Below are 17,279 nucleotides of genomic sequence, written 5' to 3'. Positions count from 1 at the left end.
TCAGAGGAAAAATTTATTGATGGGTTATGTGACTTTAACCAAGGAAAACCGAGAATTAACGGAAAAAGAGGAGAGGAAACAACATCATGCTCAGCATGATTAGAGTCAATAATAACTGAGAGTGGCAAGGTTTCCAATGTCACAGGTCCAGAAGAGATCTGAGAGCCATCCACTGTCCTCACTAGAAGGGGATGCTGCTGGAATATTGTTGGTCTTGACAAAGCTAGCGTCAATGAAGCAGCCACAGGCTCCGGAGTCAACGATGACTTGATTCTTTAGAAAACCTTGGGACCACTGTAAGGAGACAGAAACAATTAGCAAAGGAATGTCCTTAGAAATAGTGGGCGTGGAAAAAGAGAAAGGTGGCTTACCCACGGGCCGGGTAGGACAATCCCCAAAAAAGTGACCTGGAAGACCACAGTAAAGACAAAGATTATGTTGTCGTCTGTGGGTCCTTTCCTCAGGAGAGATGGCTGTCCTGATAAGGCCAATCTGCATGGGTTCAGGAGGTTCCACAGTAGTAGCAGGAGTATGGTTTCATGGAACAAAAGGAGTATTAGGAAGAACCCAAGACGTGGAAGACGGATTTGTTCTCTCAGCACGTCTCTCTCTTATTTGAATTACCAGTTCAATAAGATCTTCAAGACTTTCAGGGACTCCCACACGGGCCAGCTCATCCTTTAGGGATCCACTCAGCCCTAAACGAAACTGATCTTTGAGAGTTTTGTCATTCCATTCCGTATTGGTGGCATAGGTACAGAACTGGAGTGAAGTAATCATGGCTTCAGCAGTAGAAGATCTCTTAGGGTCAACATAGAGTTGTCCCATGGCACCAAAAAAAGCATTTGAGTCACTTAACAGAGGACTCCGAACCTCCACCAGCCGATGCGCTCAGGTCTTAGTCTCTACAGACAACAAAGAAATTGCCACCCCAACTTTAGTCTGTTCAGATACATACATCTAGGGTTTAAGAAGAAATAACAAACGGCAATCAGAAACCAGAAAATCTCTCAGGCAGGGGCATCTGGGGTTCAAGGATCGGCGGATGAGTAGTTGCAGTAGTTGCAGGACTCACTAAAGCCGGATTAGCCGTTGCACCTAGGCCCTGGATCTGAGCCTGCAGTTGCTGATAGCCCCCCTGTAGTCCCGTTCTGCTTGAGTAAGTGCTGCCAATTGCTAGGAATCGGAGGAAGAGGCCGCTTGATCACCAGACTCCATGGCAAGGTGATACTGTCACAAATCACGGTAGTCTGATGAATACTAGCTTCCCCTGCGCTTCCCATTGGACCCAAACACTGTAAGAGGATGAATCGAAGAGTAGACAAAACAAGCCATAGTCAGAAGTCAAAGGATCGGATCAGGTATACTGGAACGCTCAGTGTCAATTGCAAGCGATACGATCACCTCGTAAGAGACTAGACCTGAGCGTCCTTAAATTCGCAATGCGCATGCGCGCAGATCATTTTCAGGTTTCTAAGATTTGCAGTCAACAATCTACTTTATCTTCAATGCATTGCCATTCTCTGGTGTGTAAACTGCACTTTTCACTAAGGTCATGGTGACTTTGGTAGCATTGCACTAATTCAGGGGTTTAATGCTTTTTTTGCTTTCTGGATGACCTTTGGTGGGTGGTCTCTTCAAGAGAAAGTTTTAGTCAAGATGCAGGTATCATTAACTGGTCTCGGATCAGTTCAGATTCAGGTGCGCCAATATGTCAGCTTCGACAGCTGACAGGGGCACATGAGATTTCCAAAGCTATTGTGGATCAGTCAATCTTGATGGAATAGGAGCTGAAGAAGGAATTGCTGGGGTGGTCGAAGCCAGAAAGATTAATGAGAAAAACAGATTTATTTAACCTGGATCATTTTTATCACAGGCACCTTCAACTTAGGCTTTGGCAATGTTGGGAAAGCAGTGCAAGACAGTGGATTCTATCTTGCGACCAGCCCTCAAACATCTTATGCCTGGCTGAGAAAAGCGGATCCCCTTTGATACGCCGCTCTGTGAGTGAGTGCACATAGAGTGGAGCGGACCAGCTGTCGACCTGGAAAATGCCAACGCAAACGTTTTCCCTTCCAACCGCCAAACCGCCCCAAAAAAGCCAAAGCCAAAACAAATCTTTCTGCACCTCGCAAATCATATTAGAAAAGGAACTCCCCAAAAGGTATCAATGATTTAATTATGGATTACTATGCACAGCTTTATAATCCCCCCTCAGAGCAGGCAGCCCAACTCATGCAGGTCCTCCAAAATATCACACTTTCCTGTCTCTCACACTCTAAGCAACAGTTTCTGGATAGTCCTCTCTCTGTAGATTAAGTTAAAGGAGAAGGAAAGGCTAGAGTGAAAGCCAAACTTTAACAAAAAAATCAGGTTTTTCACTCTACTACGCATGCGCGGGCCCCGGGATTCAGAAGACAGAAGGAAGAGGAAACACTCGCTGCAGCTACCCCAGGCTGGTGCGGTTTTCTTCTAACAGGAGCACCAGCCCAGGGTTAAAGGTAAGTAATTACAATCACTGCGGGGGTGCCTAACATTTGGCACCCCCAATGATTTTTACCTTTCCTTCTCTTTAAAAGCTCAGTCTCAGCATTCCAAACTGGAAAAACCCTGGCTTTGATGGTATTCCCATAGAATTCCATAAACTTCACCAAGAAAGCATAGCACCTAGATTGCTAAGTGTGTATCAAGAAGTCTTTACTAGCGGTCACCTCCCTCCAACCACACAAGAAGCACTTATAGTACTACTCTCCAAAATCGGGGGTGACAAGGAAGACATCCTTGCACTAAGATTGGTGCAGGTCGTAAAAACACTAACTTATCTGGATCAGACTGGGTTCATGCCATGAAAGGCCACCTCTATTAACATACAGTATGCAGGTTGTATACCAATATTGAATATTTTACCCTCACCCAAAATTCTGGCTCAATAGCGGCACTTGACATTAGCAAGGCCTTTGATTCCTTACAATGGGATTTTTTATGAGCAACAAAGAAGTGAATGGGCTTTGGACCTGACTTTCTTAAATATGCCAAACTGCTTTATACAAACCCTACAGTCAGGATCAAGACTAATGACAAGATATTGTCCCTATTTCCACTAAGAAGGCACGAGACAGGAATGCCCCCTATCCCAATATTTATTTGCTAGTGCAATTAAACCAGTTGCATGAATGATCTGTAATGACCATGACATATGTGGCTGGGTTGTTGACACACTAGAGGAATAGATTTTACCATATGCAGTTGATACCCTTATATACTGTATATATTTATAAGGCACGCACCACTCAACAGGTTGCTACACATAGTTTTGGCATAGCCTCTGGACTCACTCTCAGTTGGTCCAAATCTACCAAATCAATGTATAGATCTGTGCACTTGCTACACTGGACTGTATATACACATTGCTTTGTTTTTCTTTTGGTGTTGGATCCTTTGGGTGTACTAGTTTTTGTCTCAGTGTGTTGCTAGGTTTGAAAAACACAGGGATGTGCTGTGTTGAAAATCCTAGCACTCCAGCTACATATGGGATGATTATATTGCACCTTCTCTGTGTCCCAGTACGGTTGTTTGTTTTTTTTTGGTGTTCCTGTTGGGTTAAGTTGCTGTTGTTCTGACAAAGGCCCAGTCTGGGTAGCCACAAGCTTTCAATGCTTCTCTGAGATGTTTTTGGTCCTTGTCTTTGGACTCTGTATCAGTTGTCACACTTATAGTCATCCCATATGTAGCTGGAGTGTCAGGAGGATTTTCAACAAACATCACCTCCCTGAGACAAAAACTGGTACACCCAAAGGATCCAACACCAAAAGAAAAACAAAGAAATGTGTATATGCAGTCCAGTGTAGTGAGGAGTGAACAGACCTATACATTGGGGAGAAAAAGCAACTGCTCACCAATCGAATGGTTCAGCATAGGAGGGCTAACTCTACAGGGCAAATTCATCTCATATAAAATTTATTGTTTTACACTTACAATGTAAATAAGTTGCATGCAGAAAATTATCTTACAACACAAAATGATATTACAAAATAACTGTAAATGTAATCAGTAATATTTTTGGCCACTACAATGAGCTCCTCATGTTGGCCTCATTTACACCTGTGGTTTCAATAAAAAAGGAGGAGCGCAAATATTCCTCTTTTTGCACTTTGCACGTTACCCCACATGTTGCTTCCCTTCTAGAATTGAGCAAAGAGTTGCATTTCCTCTGAAAGCAGCACTTTATTCTAAAGGGCTTGATGGTGGGTGACATCTATTGGAAACCCCCCCTAGCTTCATCATTAATCCACACAGGATAGGGAGCACCATGGGCCACAAGGTACAAGAGAGTCCTGTATTTACCTCCTGGACCAAAACAGTAGATTCCACAGTCCAAGGCACTAAAACGATTAATTGGATAACTAGAACAATTTAGAAAATATTTCTTAAAGGAGAAAGAAAGGTAAAAACTAAGTAAGCTTTATCAGAAAGGTCTATGTAAATACAGCCATAAGCATTCACAGAAACACTGCACTGAGTTCTCTGTCAAAAGATTTCTTGTGTCTGTTTTCCTGTCCAGAGACACGCAGCTCTCTCCTCTCCTGCTTCCTCCTCCCTAAAGAATGATAAGAACTCACTCCTCCCCTTAGAAATGTGGATCTGAGCCAATCAGCAGAAAGCTTCCTCATAGTCTTACCAACTGAGCGTGTACACCAGTCTTGGTCTTGGTGCAAGAGCGAGGCATTATGGGAAATTTCTTTACAGAGCTCAGCGTTTTTTTCTTCCTGTTTGGCTTCACTTTATTAGCCTTTCCTTCTCCTTTAAGGTGGCCATACATGTAGGAATAACGATCTTTCCTGCGACCATTATTCAGCCGTCAATGAAGATTTTGCTCAGGCCCACCTGATCGACGAGACAACATTATCCAAAGCTTTTGCAATATCGGGCGTCCGTCGATTCGCCAGGCATGCACCAAGTTTCATACAATACTATTGTACTGGGGTACTACCAGACAGATTCTTGGCCTGGGGATAAACACAGGCTGAGAATTTGCCTCCAAAAAGTTTTTGATGTGCCTGCCGCCAGAGCCATTAAGTTGTCCCAGGTGGAGGTACTCAGAGCGGATTTCAGAGCAAAACTACTTGAGTATTTGAGTTTTCAGAGGGCAAATAATTGCAGGCCAAGAATCCACCACTTCTGGCAGTAGCCTTAGCTAAAATTGGTTAATTTAATACCCAAATTCTTTCTCCCAGCAGCCAATGGGTAATTAGCATTTAAACACACAATAGACTAATATAATCCTGTTACAAAAACACACATTTTTCCAGGGGGGTTTTGTGTTATGTGTTATTACATTTTTACTAATTAAATTGCCCTTTAAAGAGGACCTGTCACCCAGACATAAAAAGCTGTATAATAAAAGTCCTTTTCAAATTAAACATGAAATCCAAATTAATTTTTATATTAACACATCCAAACCCATTGTAAAGGCATTTAAAAATCCCTGCTGTCAATCATATATTGGTTGAACAATCATTTTAGCTTTCCATTCAGCACTACCTAGATGTCACTGCACATCTCACTTTTCTCACTTTTCCCCTCCCTCCTCTTCATCTAATTGTGTAGCCAGTGCATGGACATGGGCATCTGGTCCTCCATTCTGGCACAGAAACAAGATTTTGGCATGATACACAGCTTGCCTTCATAACAGTGTCCACAAAATGGTGCCTGCCTGCTTGCTTTGATTGAGTAATTCCAGTACGGAAGGAAACAAGATTTTTATTATTTATATAGAGTAAGTAAAGTTTATTTTGCTCAACTAACAATATAGAAAATAATTTGGAGTTATTTCTTAGGGTGACAGGTCCGCTTTAAGGGCAGTGGCAGACGAGGTGATTAGTAGCCCCATAACAAATCTTTGTCATGGGTGACTAATCTCCCTGCAATTCCATCCAACCAGCAAGTTTGTAAATTGCCGGTGGGATGGCATACGCATGATTTCCTGAAGTTGCCTTGAGAGGAAACACATGAGGTCAGCAGTAGGGTTGCCACTTGTCCGGTTTTAATGCGGACAGCCCAGTTTTTGGAAGGGCTTCCTGGGTCAAAACCCTGCTCGGTTTTCCATATTAGGAAAATGGGCAGGACTCACTGAGATTGAGGCGGCGACTGGGCAATCATTGTGTCACAGACCCGCCCAGTGACATCACTGCCCTGCCTCTTCCACGCCCCCATAACGTGACCGCCTGAAAAAGCCAGCCAAAAAAGCCAGCAGAGGTGGCAACCCTAGTCAGCAGAGTATCATGCAGTGTCACATTTGGCATTCTGGCCTAGTAAGTATTATGTAAGATAATGTCCTATTGTAAAACAGAAATAAAGAAAAATGGGGAACATATTTATTATAATACATACATTTAAATAAGTTGTGTTAAAATTGACATCACTATGGGGCACATTTACTAATCCATGAACGTCCGAAAAGCGTTTTTTTCGTAATGATCGGTATTTTGCGATTTTTTTGTAAATTGTCACGACTTTTTTGTAGCCGTTACGACTTTTTCGCAAATTGTCGCGACTTTTTCGTAGCGTTACGACTTGCGCGAATTGTCGCAACTTTTTCGTAGCCATCGCGCAGAGTACGAAAGTTTCGGATTCATTCAAGCTTCGGTATCGTGACTTTTCTTGGGCCAGGTTGGAGCTGCAGAGTGCCATTGAGTCCTATGGGAGGCTTCCAAAATCATGCTAAGTCTGAAAGTTTTGCCCGCCATTTACGAGCGCTCAATATGAAAAAGTCGCAACATAATACGAGCAAATCGTAACGGCTACGAAAAAGTCGCGACAATTCACGCAAGTCGTAACGGCTACGAAAAAGTCACGACAATTTACGAAAAAGTCATAACAGTGACGAAAAAATCGCTAAAAATACGAAAAAGTCGCAAAATGTTCGTTTTCCAATGGGAATTTTTCCCATTCGGATTCGTGGGTTAGTAAATCAGCCCCTAAGTGTTGGTTATAACTGATGACCTCACACAGCATGATTTCCAAGAATATGATTTCCAGTATATTCATAGCTTTATAAATTATACAACTTATGTAATGATAATTATATAACATTTAGGGGCCGATTCATTAAAACACGAGTTCGAATCCCGAATGGGAAAAATTCAGATTGGATACGATCATTTCTGAAGATCGCAAATATCACGAAAATGCTTACGAAAAAATCGTATGTCACAATAATATCATACTGGTGATCCGAAAGTCACTTAATTTTCGCACTGAACGATCGTAAACAGTGACAGAACCTTTCCGAATCTTTTGCACAAGCGTACGAAAAAGTCGGCGAAAATATGCTCGGATCGTTCGTGGCTTAATAAGTCTTAGATTGGTAATACAAACGACTGATTGGGCCTAGGTCTAACAGAGGATTACCAGGTATCCCCGTTCCAGTCCAACCCAGCTTGTATAACCAATTCCATATGTGCATTACTTGCTACAAATAAGTGTAAAGCAGTTGTATGTTTACAGGCCTTACATAGTACACGAATAGGTACTTTTGCGCTTTCTCACTTGTTTGAATTCTAGAACGTTTACACAATGACAGCACCCTACTTAAAATAACGGCAGTTTGGCATCTATGCTGTTAACTAATGCCTTCCTCCCGCCCATTATCCGTACGAGCCCTGTCACAAATGACACACCCACTAACCAGCCACCAGTTTGGTTTCTCAGCAAAAACTGCGCATGCGCGCTACCTATCCAGCTGTAAGTGGGGCCGAGCGCAGTGATCGCACTTCCGGTCTGGTGTCATGGCGTCTTTGCACTGATGGCCGAGAGGGGAGCGCGATAGCGGGGAAGTGGAGAGGTGGGGGGCGGCGGGAGGTGGCGGCGGAGGAGGCGGTGGTGGTGGAGGGGGGAAGCGGTGGAGGTGGAAGATAATTCATTTGCTATTACTGTCATTTTCATCATCGGCACCTTTCCGGCGGCCTGTGATACCCGGGAGGAGGGGGCGAGGGGCCACCCCAAGCCGGGGCGATGGCGGCTCACAAGCCAGTGGAGTGGGTGCAGGCGGTGGTAAACCGGTTCGATGAGCAGGTAAGCGAGTGACTGTGGGGGGACCATGGGTGGAGATTGCTGGGCTTTGGTGGTGGTGGTGGTGGAGGAGGAGGAGGAGGAAGGGAGTGTTGCTATGGAGGAAGAAGGTGATGGAGTGATGAGGGTCTGTGGTTGCTTTCTTGTTTCAGACATCTCCAGGATTGTGTCACAGTGTTACTGCTGGCCTTCGCTGTTCTTTTCCGTCTTCTTTTTAAAACGTGTATTCGTTGACTTTACATTTCTTTGTGGCATGAAGACATAGCCTTATGTTGTATGTAGATGTGTTTGTATATGTAGCCAATTGCATATAGTGATATGTTTCACTTATCATCCCCATCTGTATGGACCACTGCACCATCACTGGAAAATGTTATTGGGGGGTCGCAAGTTCAGCACTATGTGCATGCCATACAGCAAATTCCAAAGCACACCCTACCTCCACTACATTTTGCTTATCACTCTACATCCAACTGAAACAGTGTTCCATCCATTTTTATAGAATATTGGGTTATTTTATTGTATTTCAAGCAATTGTATTTATTTTCTTGAGTGCGCAGTGTATTGTAGAGCATTTAAATGCATACTGACATTACTTGAGAAAAAAAGACATGCTTCAGTATAAATTAAACATGCTATTTGTTATGGGGTCTTCATTTATAGCCTAGTGGTTGAATGGCAGCTATTGGTTAGTTAACATTTTTAGTTTATGCCTTAAAGGAGTAAATATTCCCTTTTGTGTCCATGATAGCAGTTATTTGTTTGTGTGCCATATCAGTTGCCACAGGTTTAAAATTGAAACATGGTACTATTCTTTTTTTAGAGATGATCATCTGCCTGAAGCCATTTTTATGGGGTCCTTAATTCTTTATACAGTTATATAGTGTTAAGGAACACAGTGGGCAAATGGACGTTAAAATAGCATTTTTCACTTAATAAACAGTTAAGATATACAACAGAAAAGTTTCTATTTACTATAGTTTGCTATATTTTCTATATCTCAGCTCCAACTTGCCAGTATTCTTTCACTTTAAAAGGATTGTGGATGCCATCAACTGATGCTCAACATCTCAAGTGCAGCAGTTTGGTCAACTCATTCTTACTATGTGTTCTGTTTTTTTATTTATTTTTTCCTTATTGTCTGAACTTTAAAGCAACTGGCCGTTGGTTATAGGACTTAATACTGTGAGGTAAAAATATCTTTTCAGTAAATTGCAAATATTATAGTTATATATTAATGAATTCAGATTTTGCAGTGCATAGATTCTAGAATTGGAAGCATCTGTGGGTTTTAATGCATCGAATGTATTGTCAGAAATAACTGACCGTGTGATATTTGACATTTCTTTTTATCTACACTTTTACTTCTTCAATCTATGCTTAATGTTCATGCTGTATTTAGGAACGGAAATGGTCATTTTGCTAAACAATCATGTAGAAGTTTTATATTAAGTTCATATTAAGTGATCATCAGATTTACAGTGTATGCTTTTATTCTCACGCAGTTTGTATTGATTCTGTGACACCGAGTTGTATACCCTGTCCCTGTTTCCTTGCTGTTGATGAAAAACAGCAAATTTTGGAATACCTTGGCAAAAGTTTTGCAGTTATGTGGTCATTTTTTAAGACATTTATAAAAGGAATTGTAGCTTCCTCACTTTTGTTCTCAGAATACTTTTTAAAAAAAAAAAAAAAAAAAAAACGGTGAGTGATGCCTGCAAAAGAAGCCTTTAAAGTATAGACACTATGACAGAAAAACTTTGACAGTAGATTTTGACTCTTTGAGATTATTTGCAGCAATGAATTTCAAGGCATCAATATAGTTTTGTGGTTTGGGTATGTTTTGAGTAAGTTTTGTAGGCTGCAGTGCCCATGGCCAATTTAGGAAGTACGCAATCATTTTTTCAGTAAGTCGTGCAAATACTTTTGTGGGGCTTGTCACCTTACTTGTATGGAAATCTCCTGATATTGGTGACAAACTGATTTTATCTAGAAAATGAGTTATATATGCCTTAATAGTTTACTTGAAAGCTAAGTAGGTCCAGGCCAGGTTGACCTACAACTAGGGGTAGGCGGAAGAGGCAGCTACCTAGGGCGCAGCTTTGTGGGCGGTGCTAGGCAGGTACCTCTTCTGTCTACCCCTAGTCTGGGATCTTTTATCCCATTGCAGGTCACCATGCTTCCCCCCTCCAATGTCATTGTGCATGCACACTCTCGCATATGCGGCTGGCGGCCGGGTTGCCTTGGCCTACCTCTGCTTGCTGAAAGAATGATGCACCAATATTTAGCTTTAAATGTATCCATTTCATGGGAAAAGGGGAATCTGACCAAAACTTCGACCTTCAAGGAATGCTTGAACTGATACAGTTTGACAACCAGCGGTTTCGCAATGTAGACATCACTGCGTCACTACTAATTGAGCTTCATCATATTAGTCAGTCCAGCTATCTCTAGTCCAGATCTCCATTGCACAAGTTTTACTTTGGCTGTAATTATATTCCAATTTTTTGTTTATTGATTTTCTCTGTGCAGTTTCATGGCAGCAATAGGTAAGATTCCAATTTCTAATTGTTCAGTTTTTCCTACTTATGACCTTGGAAAATGCTATTAGCCTAAAGTTAGACCATTGTTGATCAGAATGGCTACTGCAGTATGACCCTATGTATTAAAGTATTATGTTCTCTACAGGAAATGGTAAAGTAAATATACATACAGTAAATGAATCCATAGAATCTATTAAAGAAAATTGATACGCTACATCACTGTAAAGAGAATTTGCAGCCTAACTCTGCAACAAATCACTGTGAAATCTGTTAATTAAAATATAACTTTAATTCAATTTATTTTATAAAAAAAGTTATCCTATAAAATGGAGAGGGGGGGGGGGGGGGGCGGTTAAAAACCTAGAAGTCTCACATTAGTGCAGTTAGTCTCATACTAAACTACAAGGCATTTACCCAAATATATTGGGAAGGAATTCCTACCTATTTCCAGTCTTGTGTCACTGGAACATTGGCCTAGGTAGTGTAAAGTTTTAGGCTGCCATTTGACATCAGAGTGGGAATACTGGAGTGTGTTGATCACTGGTTTGCGTGGTGTCTTTAAAAAAAAGTCCCTTCCTGAGTTTCCTACTTTATAAGAATTTTTTTTGAAAGAAAGCACGTTTGGCCCATGCTACTAATTTGGGTTTACTTTTGTTGGAAACCTTTTATAGAATCTATTGAATAAAAGTTATGTTTTAGTGAGAATAGATTTCCCAGTGATTATTGCAATTTGTAAGCAGGTTTGTTGCAGAGTGCCACAATTATTTTCAAATTAAGGGAGATACCTGTGCAATGAGATACTGATATCACCCCTATAGGGTAAGACCTGGTATAAGATTGTTTATACAGTCCTCTTCTGACAGGTTTGCACTGGACCTTCTGATGTGATTTAGCCATTGGCCAACAGGGTACTACTTGGGTGATCAAACCCCTAGCTATACAAATAACGCTAATTTGTCACAATATATAGTAAAGTAATGTATATAGGTGATTCAGAGATCAAGCTTGTTATTAAATTCCTAAATAGTTGGTCTGATTTGTTGTGGGATTTACCAAAATGGAGAATGAATGAATTATGATGGCTGCAACAAACATTGCATCTGTAATTACATTGAATTCTGGTAAAAAAGCATTTTGGATAAAAAACAGTGATTGTTAGCTGAATTTTATATATTGCACTTCACTTGTTGCAGCTTCAGCTCTTTCAGATCAAGTTGGCAGCTTATCTGCATGTGTATGGACCCTTGCTTACAGATACTTGGCTGGTCTGAAGATCCCACTGGGCAGAGGACAGACACACATCGGCATGCCTGTTCTTGCTATGATCCAATCCTTAGCCTTTGGCCCAAACCATAGGATAAGTCTGATTTGGACCAGTATGTAGGTGGCAAAATCAGGCAAAGAAACATTAATACACCAAAAAAGTGGATCTTAAAGGACAAGGAAAGGCTAGTAAAGAGTTAATCTCAAGCTGCAGGCATACCTTCAGTTGTCTCAACAGTGCCCTTAAGTCTCCCCATATTTCACCTGTTTAGAAGATTAGAAGCCAAACAGGAAAAAAAACCACTGAGCTGGGTAGAGAAGATTCCCATAATGCATCGCTCCTGCACTAAGACTACAACCAGATCCATAGCTTGCACATGCGCAAACAGCAGGAGCGTATGGTTGCCATGGCAACGCAGCCGACAGGAGAGAGAGCAGCGAGTAGCGGTGGAGGTGACATGCAGACCCGGCAGGTGGCAGATGTGTGGAGCGAGTAGCGGTGAGCGGATGGGTCGTGCCGGAGGTGACATGCAGACCGGGGAGCGGGGGTTGCTAAACTCTGGGGGAGCGAATGGGGGGGGAGTGGCGGAGGTGACATGCAGACCGGGGAGCAAGTAGAGGTGAGCGCGGGGGGGTGGGGGTGGTGGAGGTGACATATAGAACTTTATGACATGCAGACCGGTGCGGGGAGTGGGGGTTTGTGGCAGAAGAGGGAGCATGGCAAACGCAAGTGTCAGGCAAACATATGAAGGGAGGGGTTTGTGAGCAGCTGCGGGGATGGGGGACTGGCTTGTGCTTTTCAGCAATAGCCCATACAGACATGCTGGACAAGATGGCGGCGCCGTTCACTGAAACAAGTACTGTATATACTCAAGTATAAGCCTAGTTTTTCAGCACCCAAAATATGGTAAAAAATATCACCCTCGGCTTATACTCTAGTCGGGTGCCATGTGTCCCTCCAGACTAGCACCCTCTGTCCTTTGTGTGCAAATAAGAACACCCGCAACCAGACCCTCCAGTGCCCTGGCCCGCTCCCAAATTCATCTTCATCTACCATCCACCTGTCCCATTCTGCACTAGACATTGCACTTTATATTCTATATAAACTATATATAGTTTTGAAGGATTTTAACTCTTTGTGTTTGAGCTTGGTTGCTGATTGAGCTAAGGGGGTTATACTCTTAAGGTATCCTTGTTGATACCATATTGTTTTTGTTGACCCTCTTCTTCACTTTAGTTTACTGTTTAAATATTTAAAAACATATACCCCACTCATTGAATGTAGTTTTATTGGTATTTATTTTGATTATTGAAATTTAGCAGTAGCTGCTGCATTTCCCACCCTAGGCTTATACTCGAGTCAATACGTTTTCCCAGTTTTCAAAGGTAAAATTAGATACCTCGGCTTATATTCGGATAGGCTTATACTCGAGTATATACGGTATGTGTATCTCTGTAAATCTTTCATTAGGCAAGCCTTTCCTTGTCCTTTAATGTATCTGCACCATAACACATGCACTGTTAAAAGTGCAAGGTGGGTTTTTGGGAGAGGTCCAAGCTTATGTAAAGTATAAAAAAAAAAAAAGCGCTCAAATCTGGCTAGTAATTATGCATTAAACAAATGAATCAATGCTCATTCACTGGCCCCATGTTTTTATAATCTATTGTTTTGCAGGTGCGTTCATTTACATACTGTTATAGGATCTCTTCTGTAAACCCATTATCCAGAAATTTCCGGAATAGAGGTATACTATCTTCTAAAAAGTCCTATTTGACTCCTTTTTCTCAGTAATGCTAAGGGCGAAGACACACACGGTGATTAGTAGGCGCAACTTTTTTTTAAAAAGTCATGGTGACTAATCAGCAAGGGTGATTAGTCGCAGCTACTCGTACTCTAACCTGGGGCAGGAAAGTCGCTGCAATTTATTTTATAAAAAAAAAAGGACTCTGCACATTTGCACCACGTGTGTCTTCACCCTTGATGGTAGCTTAAGCTGCCCATACATGTACTGATAAATTTGTACTGTTTTTGATATGAGGATGCAACCTGGCCAAGCCTGATGAATATAGTTTGTTTTGTCAATTGGGCAGTTTTGAAAATTTCATCTGCTTTTGTACTGTGCCCGCCATTGAATGGCACATCGGTGGATAAAGAAGTGAAGAGCAGCAGAACAATAGAAAGTAGTGTGTTTCTATTAAAGATTAAAGATATTTGCTCACATTATAGTATATAAGGTTTGAAGATTTTCGTTAACAGTGAGGATTGTCCACTGTCCAGTTGTTCGCAGGACCAAGCAGGCAACTACCATATTTTTTACTAGCTTCAACTAGACGATATTGCATGAAATGGTCCTTTTCACTGACTAATCATACTAGTAAATAATAGTTTAAAGATAAGCTTGGTTGTAGGAAAAGTAAAAGATCTTTTAAAAAGCTTCATGTGTATGGCCTGCTTTAAAGTTATCAGGAGGGGATTTTTGCCGCCCCAGGCAATTTGTGGGGTGTTGCCGCCTGAGGTGAGTTTCTGATCTGAGCAAGTATCACCCAAAATTTGTGGACCTAGTTAAGTTACTAGACTCTATGGGGGAGATTTATCAAAGTACGATTTTCGTACCTTTAAAAAGCATGATTTTTTTGTATTGTACTTTTTAAAGTACAAAAAATTTGTATCTTGAAATCCGAAAAAATCGTATCTTATCGTATAATGTCTGAAAAGTACTATTTTCCCGTATCTGAATGATTGTAAACTGCAGGAAAACCTTTCTGACTTCTGTGCATGAATTTGGAAGCCTCCCATAGGACTCAATGGCACTCTGCAGCTCCAAACTGGCCCAAGGAAGGTCAGGATACTGAAGCTTGCATGAATCCGAAACTCTCGTACTCAGTGTGACAATATGATACGACAATCGTCTTGTCGCGCTTTTTGTCACAAAGTACAAAAAAGTGTACGCAAAAGTTGTAACCTTTAATTTTTTGTATTTGGACCTGTCGTACTTTGATGAATGTGCCCCTCTGCCTATACTTTATGGGATGGTTTGTAGGATTATTTCCACCTTACATGTCCTTTGAAACCTCTATTTGCAATTAACTGGAAATTACCTATATGTTTCAACAGCAGCAGCTCATTTGTCAGTTTACTTATTCTTCTTATACCTCAGAGATGATGAGTTTTGGAAAAACTGCATTAGAATTATTATGGTGCAGTATACATTATAAACCCATGATGCTTCTCTTTCTTTGTTGATAAAAATAAATTCATAGTGGTTTGAAGATGTCCCTCATGCATGCTGGCTGTTTAATAGGATTCATGGGCACAGCATGAGCATGTGAGATTCTCAATTTAAAAGGGGATTACAGACTTTTTATGTTAACTTTAGGAGTTGACTATAAAAAATATATGATTTGCTGCGATTAGAACCTCTGAATGCTCGTAATTCACATTAGTTGTAACCACAACATATATCTATATGTATCCTAAGAAAAGTGCGCTGTGTGTTTTAAAGCGATCATGCAGGTTTTGTGGTTTTACGTAATTTTTCTTTTCTCTTTTTTTTTGTGATTTTACAAGTTATTTTATTGGTAGGAGTGGGTATTTATTGACACGGATAATTAAAACGATACTGTTGTGATTTTGATGGTGTAGTTTAATCATTCTTTTGACAATTTTTAAACTTTTATTTTCACTTTCAAAGTAAGGTTTGTTTGTTTTTAGTTTTAATAATAGTTAATAATCATAATGATAATCATTATAATCATTATGCATGATCCTGTTATTGCGGAAACAGCCATCACCGCATCACATATTTCCCTTAAGGCAGCTACTATCTTCACTATTCAGATCTTAGCGTCCTATTTGTCCTGTAGCATGCTTTTCTCACATCCACCACAAGGTTGCACATGGATGCATTTTTATCAGTGCAGATTATTTCTGAGCTGATTATAACCAATTATATTCCAGCCTTTAGGCAATTTGCTTTTTGAAGGGGTAAGGTGGGTTCTGGAGAGTCAGAAAACATTAAAGATCACTGTATATTGAATTTGGGGCTTAAGTTCCTACTACCTTATCGTGTTTAAAGTAGGACCCCTATTTTATATACCTGGATTTAGAGTTTTCCCGGAATTGTCAGTTTTTTCATGGTCTCATACATTCAAGTGGCATCTTTATTTTTTTCCCCCTGTATTTTTAGTTTTCCCAGAATTTACACCATAAATTGGAGTTCTACTTTTATTTATTTGAAGTGCTGGTACCCATTGCCACTCACCGTTTAATGTATTTAGGATCAGGGATATTGTACTTAAAATACACTGTGTATATTTATTTATGTATGTAGTGTTTACTGTGCAAAGAGTCTGAAGCTCATAGCATATGGGACAGTTTTTTAACAGCATGTTTTAGTTGGCAGAGAAGTTCATGATGCCACTCATGCCGCTTCCTATTGGTGTAAAAGTCAGTGGTCCTTTGCATTGCCTTGGTTTGCGAAGTTGCTCTAAGTTACCTCTGGTAGGCATCTTAATGCGATTTTGGAAACCGCCGACTTTTATATTTGTCGGTTGAAACCCCTTTTTGGAGCAGCGATAGCAGCGATCCTTTGCGGGCGAGTTCTGAATGCTTTCCTACCAGTGGTAATTTAAATTGCCAGTAGGAAAATGTATGTGTTCGGCTATCCTAAGTCGCCCGAAGTTGCGTCGCGAGGCCGGTAGTAAAGCATTCAGATGAAATTAGTGGCCATTGCTAGAGGAGATTAATTAACGGGCGACTAATCTCATGCAGTATGGGCCCACTCCCCATCCACTTCAGCCTCACTTCCCCTGACTGTTCTTCTGTGATGTGTCCTGAACTGTTGGCAATAAGACCAGTCCATGGATCAGTCTGTAGTAGGAGCTATAATTAATAATCCTGTATTTTCTCACTTGCCAAAAAAGCCATCCAACCCCATCTTGAAGCTATCTGATGTATCAGTACAACTGATTTAGCAAGAGAATTCCACAACTTCACAGCTCTCACTGTAAAAAAAAAACCCTTTTGGAATATTTAGATTGAACTTCCTTTCTTCTTATCAGAATGGATGCCCTCATGTCTGCTTGGGGACCTACTGGTAAATAAAGCATCAGAGAGATTATTAGATGATCCCCTTATATATTTTTGCTTAGCTATCACATCCACCCTTAAACAACCCCAACCTGGCCAGTCTTCATAACTGAGACTTTCCATACCCTATACCAACTTAGTTGTCCTTACTTGGACTCTCTCAAATTCTAATCTTGTGTCATTGCTATTCCCAGGTTGGATGGTAGTGTTTGGCCATGAGGTGCATACACACTGTCCCGGGATCATGGGCAAAATAAGTGTTTGGAGTCATACTCAAGCGTTCAAAATACTTTGGATTTTGTCTAGTTTTGTAT

General features: G+C 41.0%; 1 protein-coding gene across 4 annotated transcripts in view; it reads left to right on the top strand.

Moving 5' to 3' along the window:
* The first annotated feature begins 7,757 nt into the window (after positions 1-7,757).
* Positions 7,758-17,279, top strand: part of nf1 (neurofibromin 1) — a 139,302-nt gene continuing 129,780 nt past the window's right edge. For all 4 annotated transcript variants that reach the window (XM_012957569.3, XM_002936819.5, XM_018091613.2 and 1 more), the window contains exon 1: positions 7,758-8,073. In XM_012957569.3, the coding sequence (XP_012813023.1) occupies positions 8,014-8,073 (60 nt within the window). In that variant the 5' untranslated portion in view covers positions 7,758-8,013. The remainder of the gene's footprint in view (positions 8,074-17,279) is intronic.

This window comes from Xenopus tropicalis, chromosome 2 (genome assembly GCF_000004195.4).
Source record: "Xenopus tropicalis strain Nigerian chromosome 2, UCB_Xtro_10.0, whole genome shotgun sequence".
NCBI classification, from domain to species: Eukaryota; Metazoa; Chordata; class Amphibia; order Anura; family Pipidae; genus Xenopus; species Xenopus tropicalis.
This window is presented reverse-complemented; position numbering and strand designations above follow the sequence as displayed.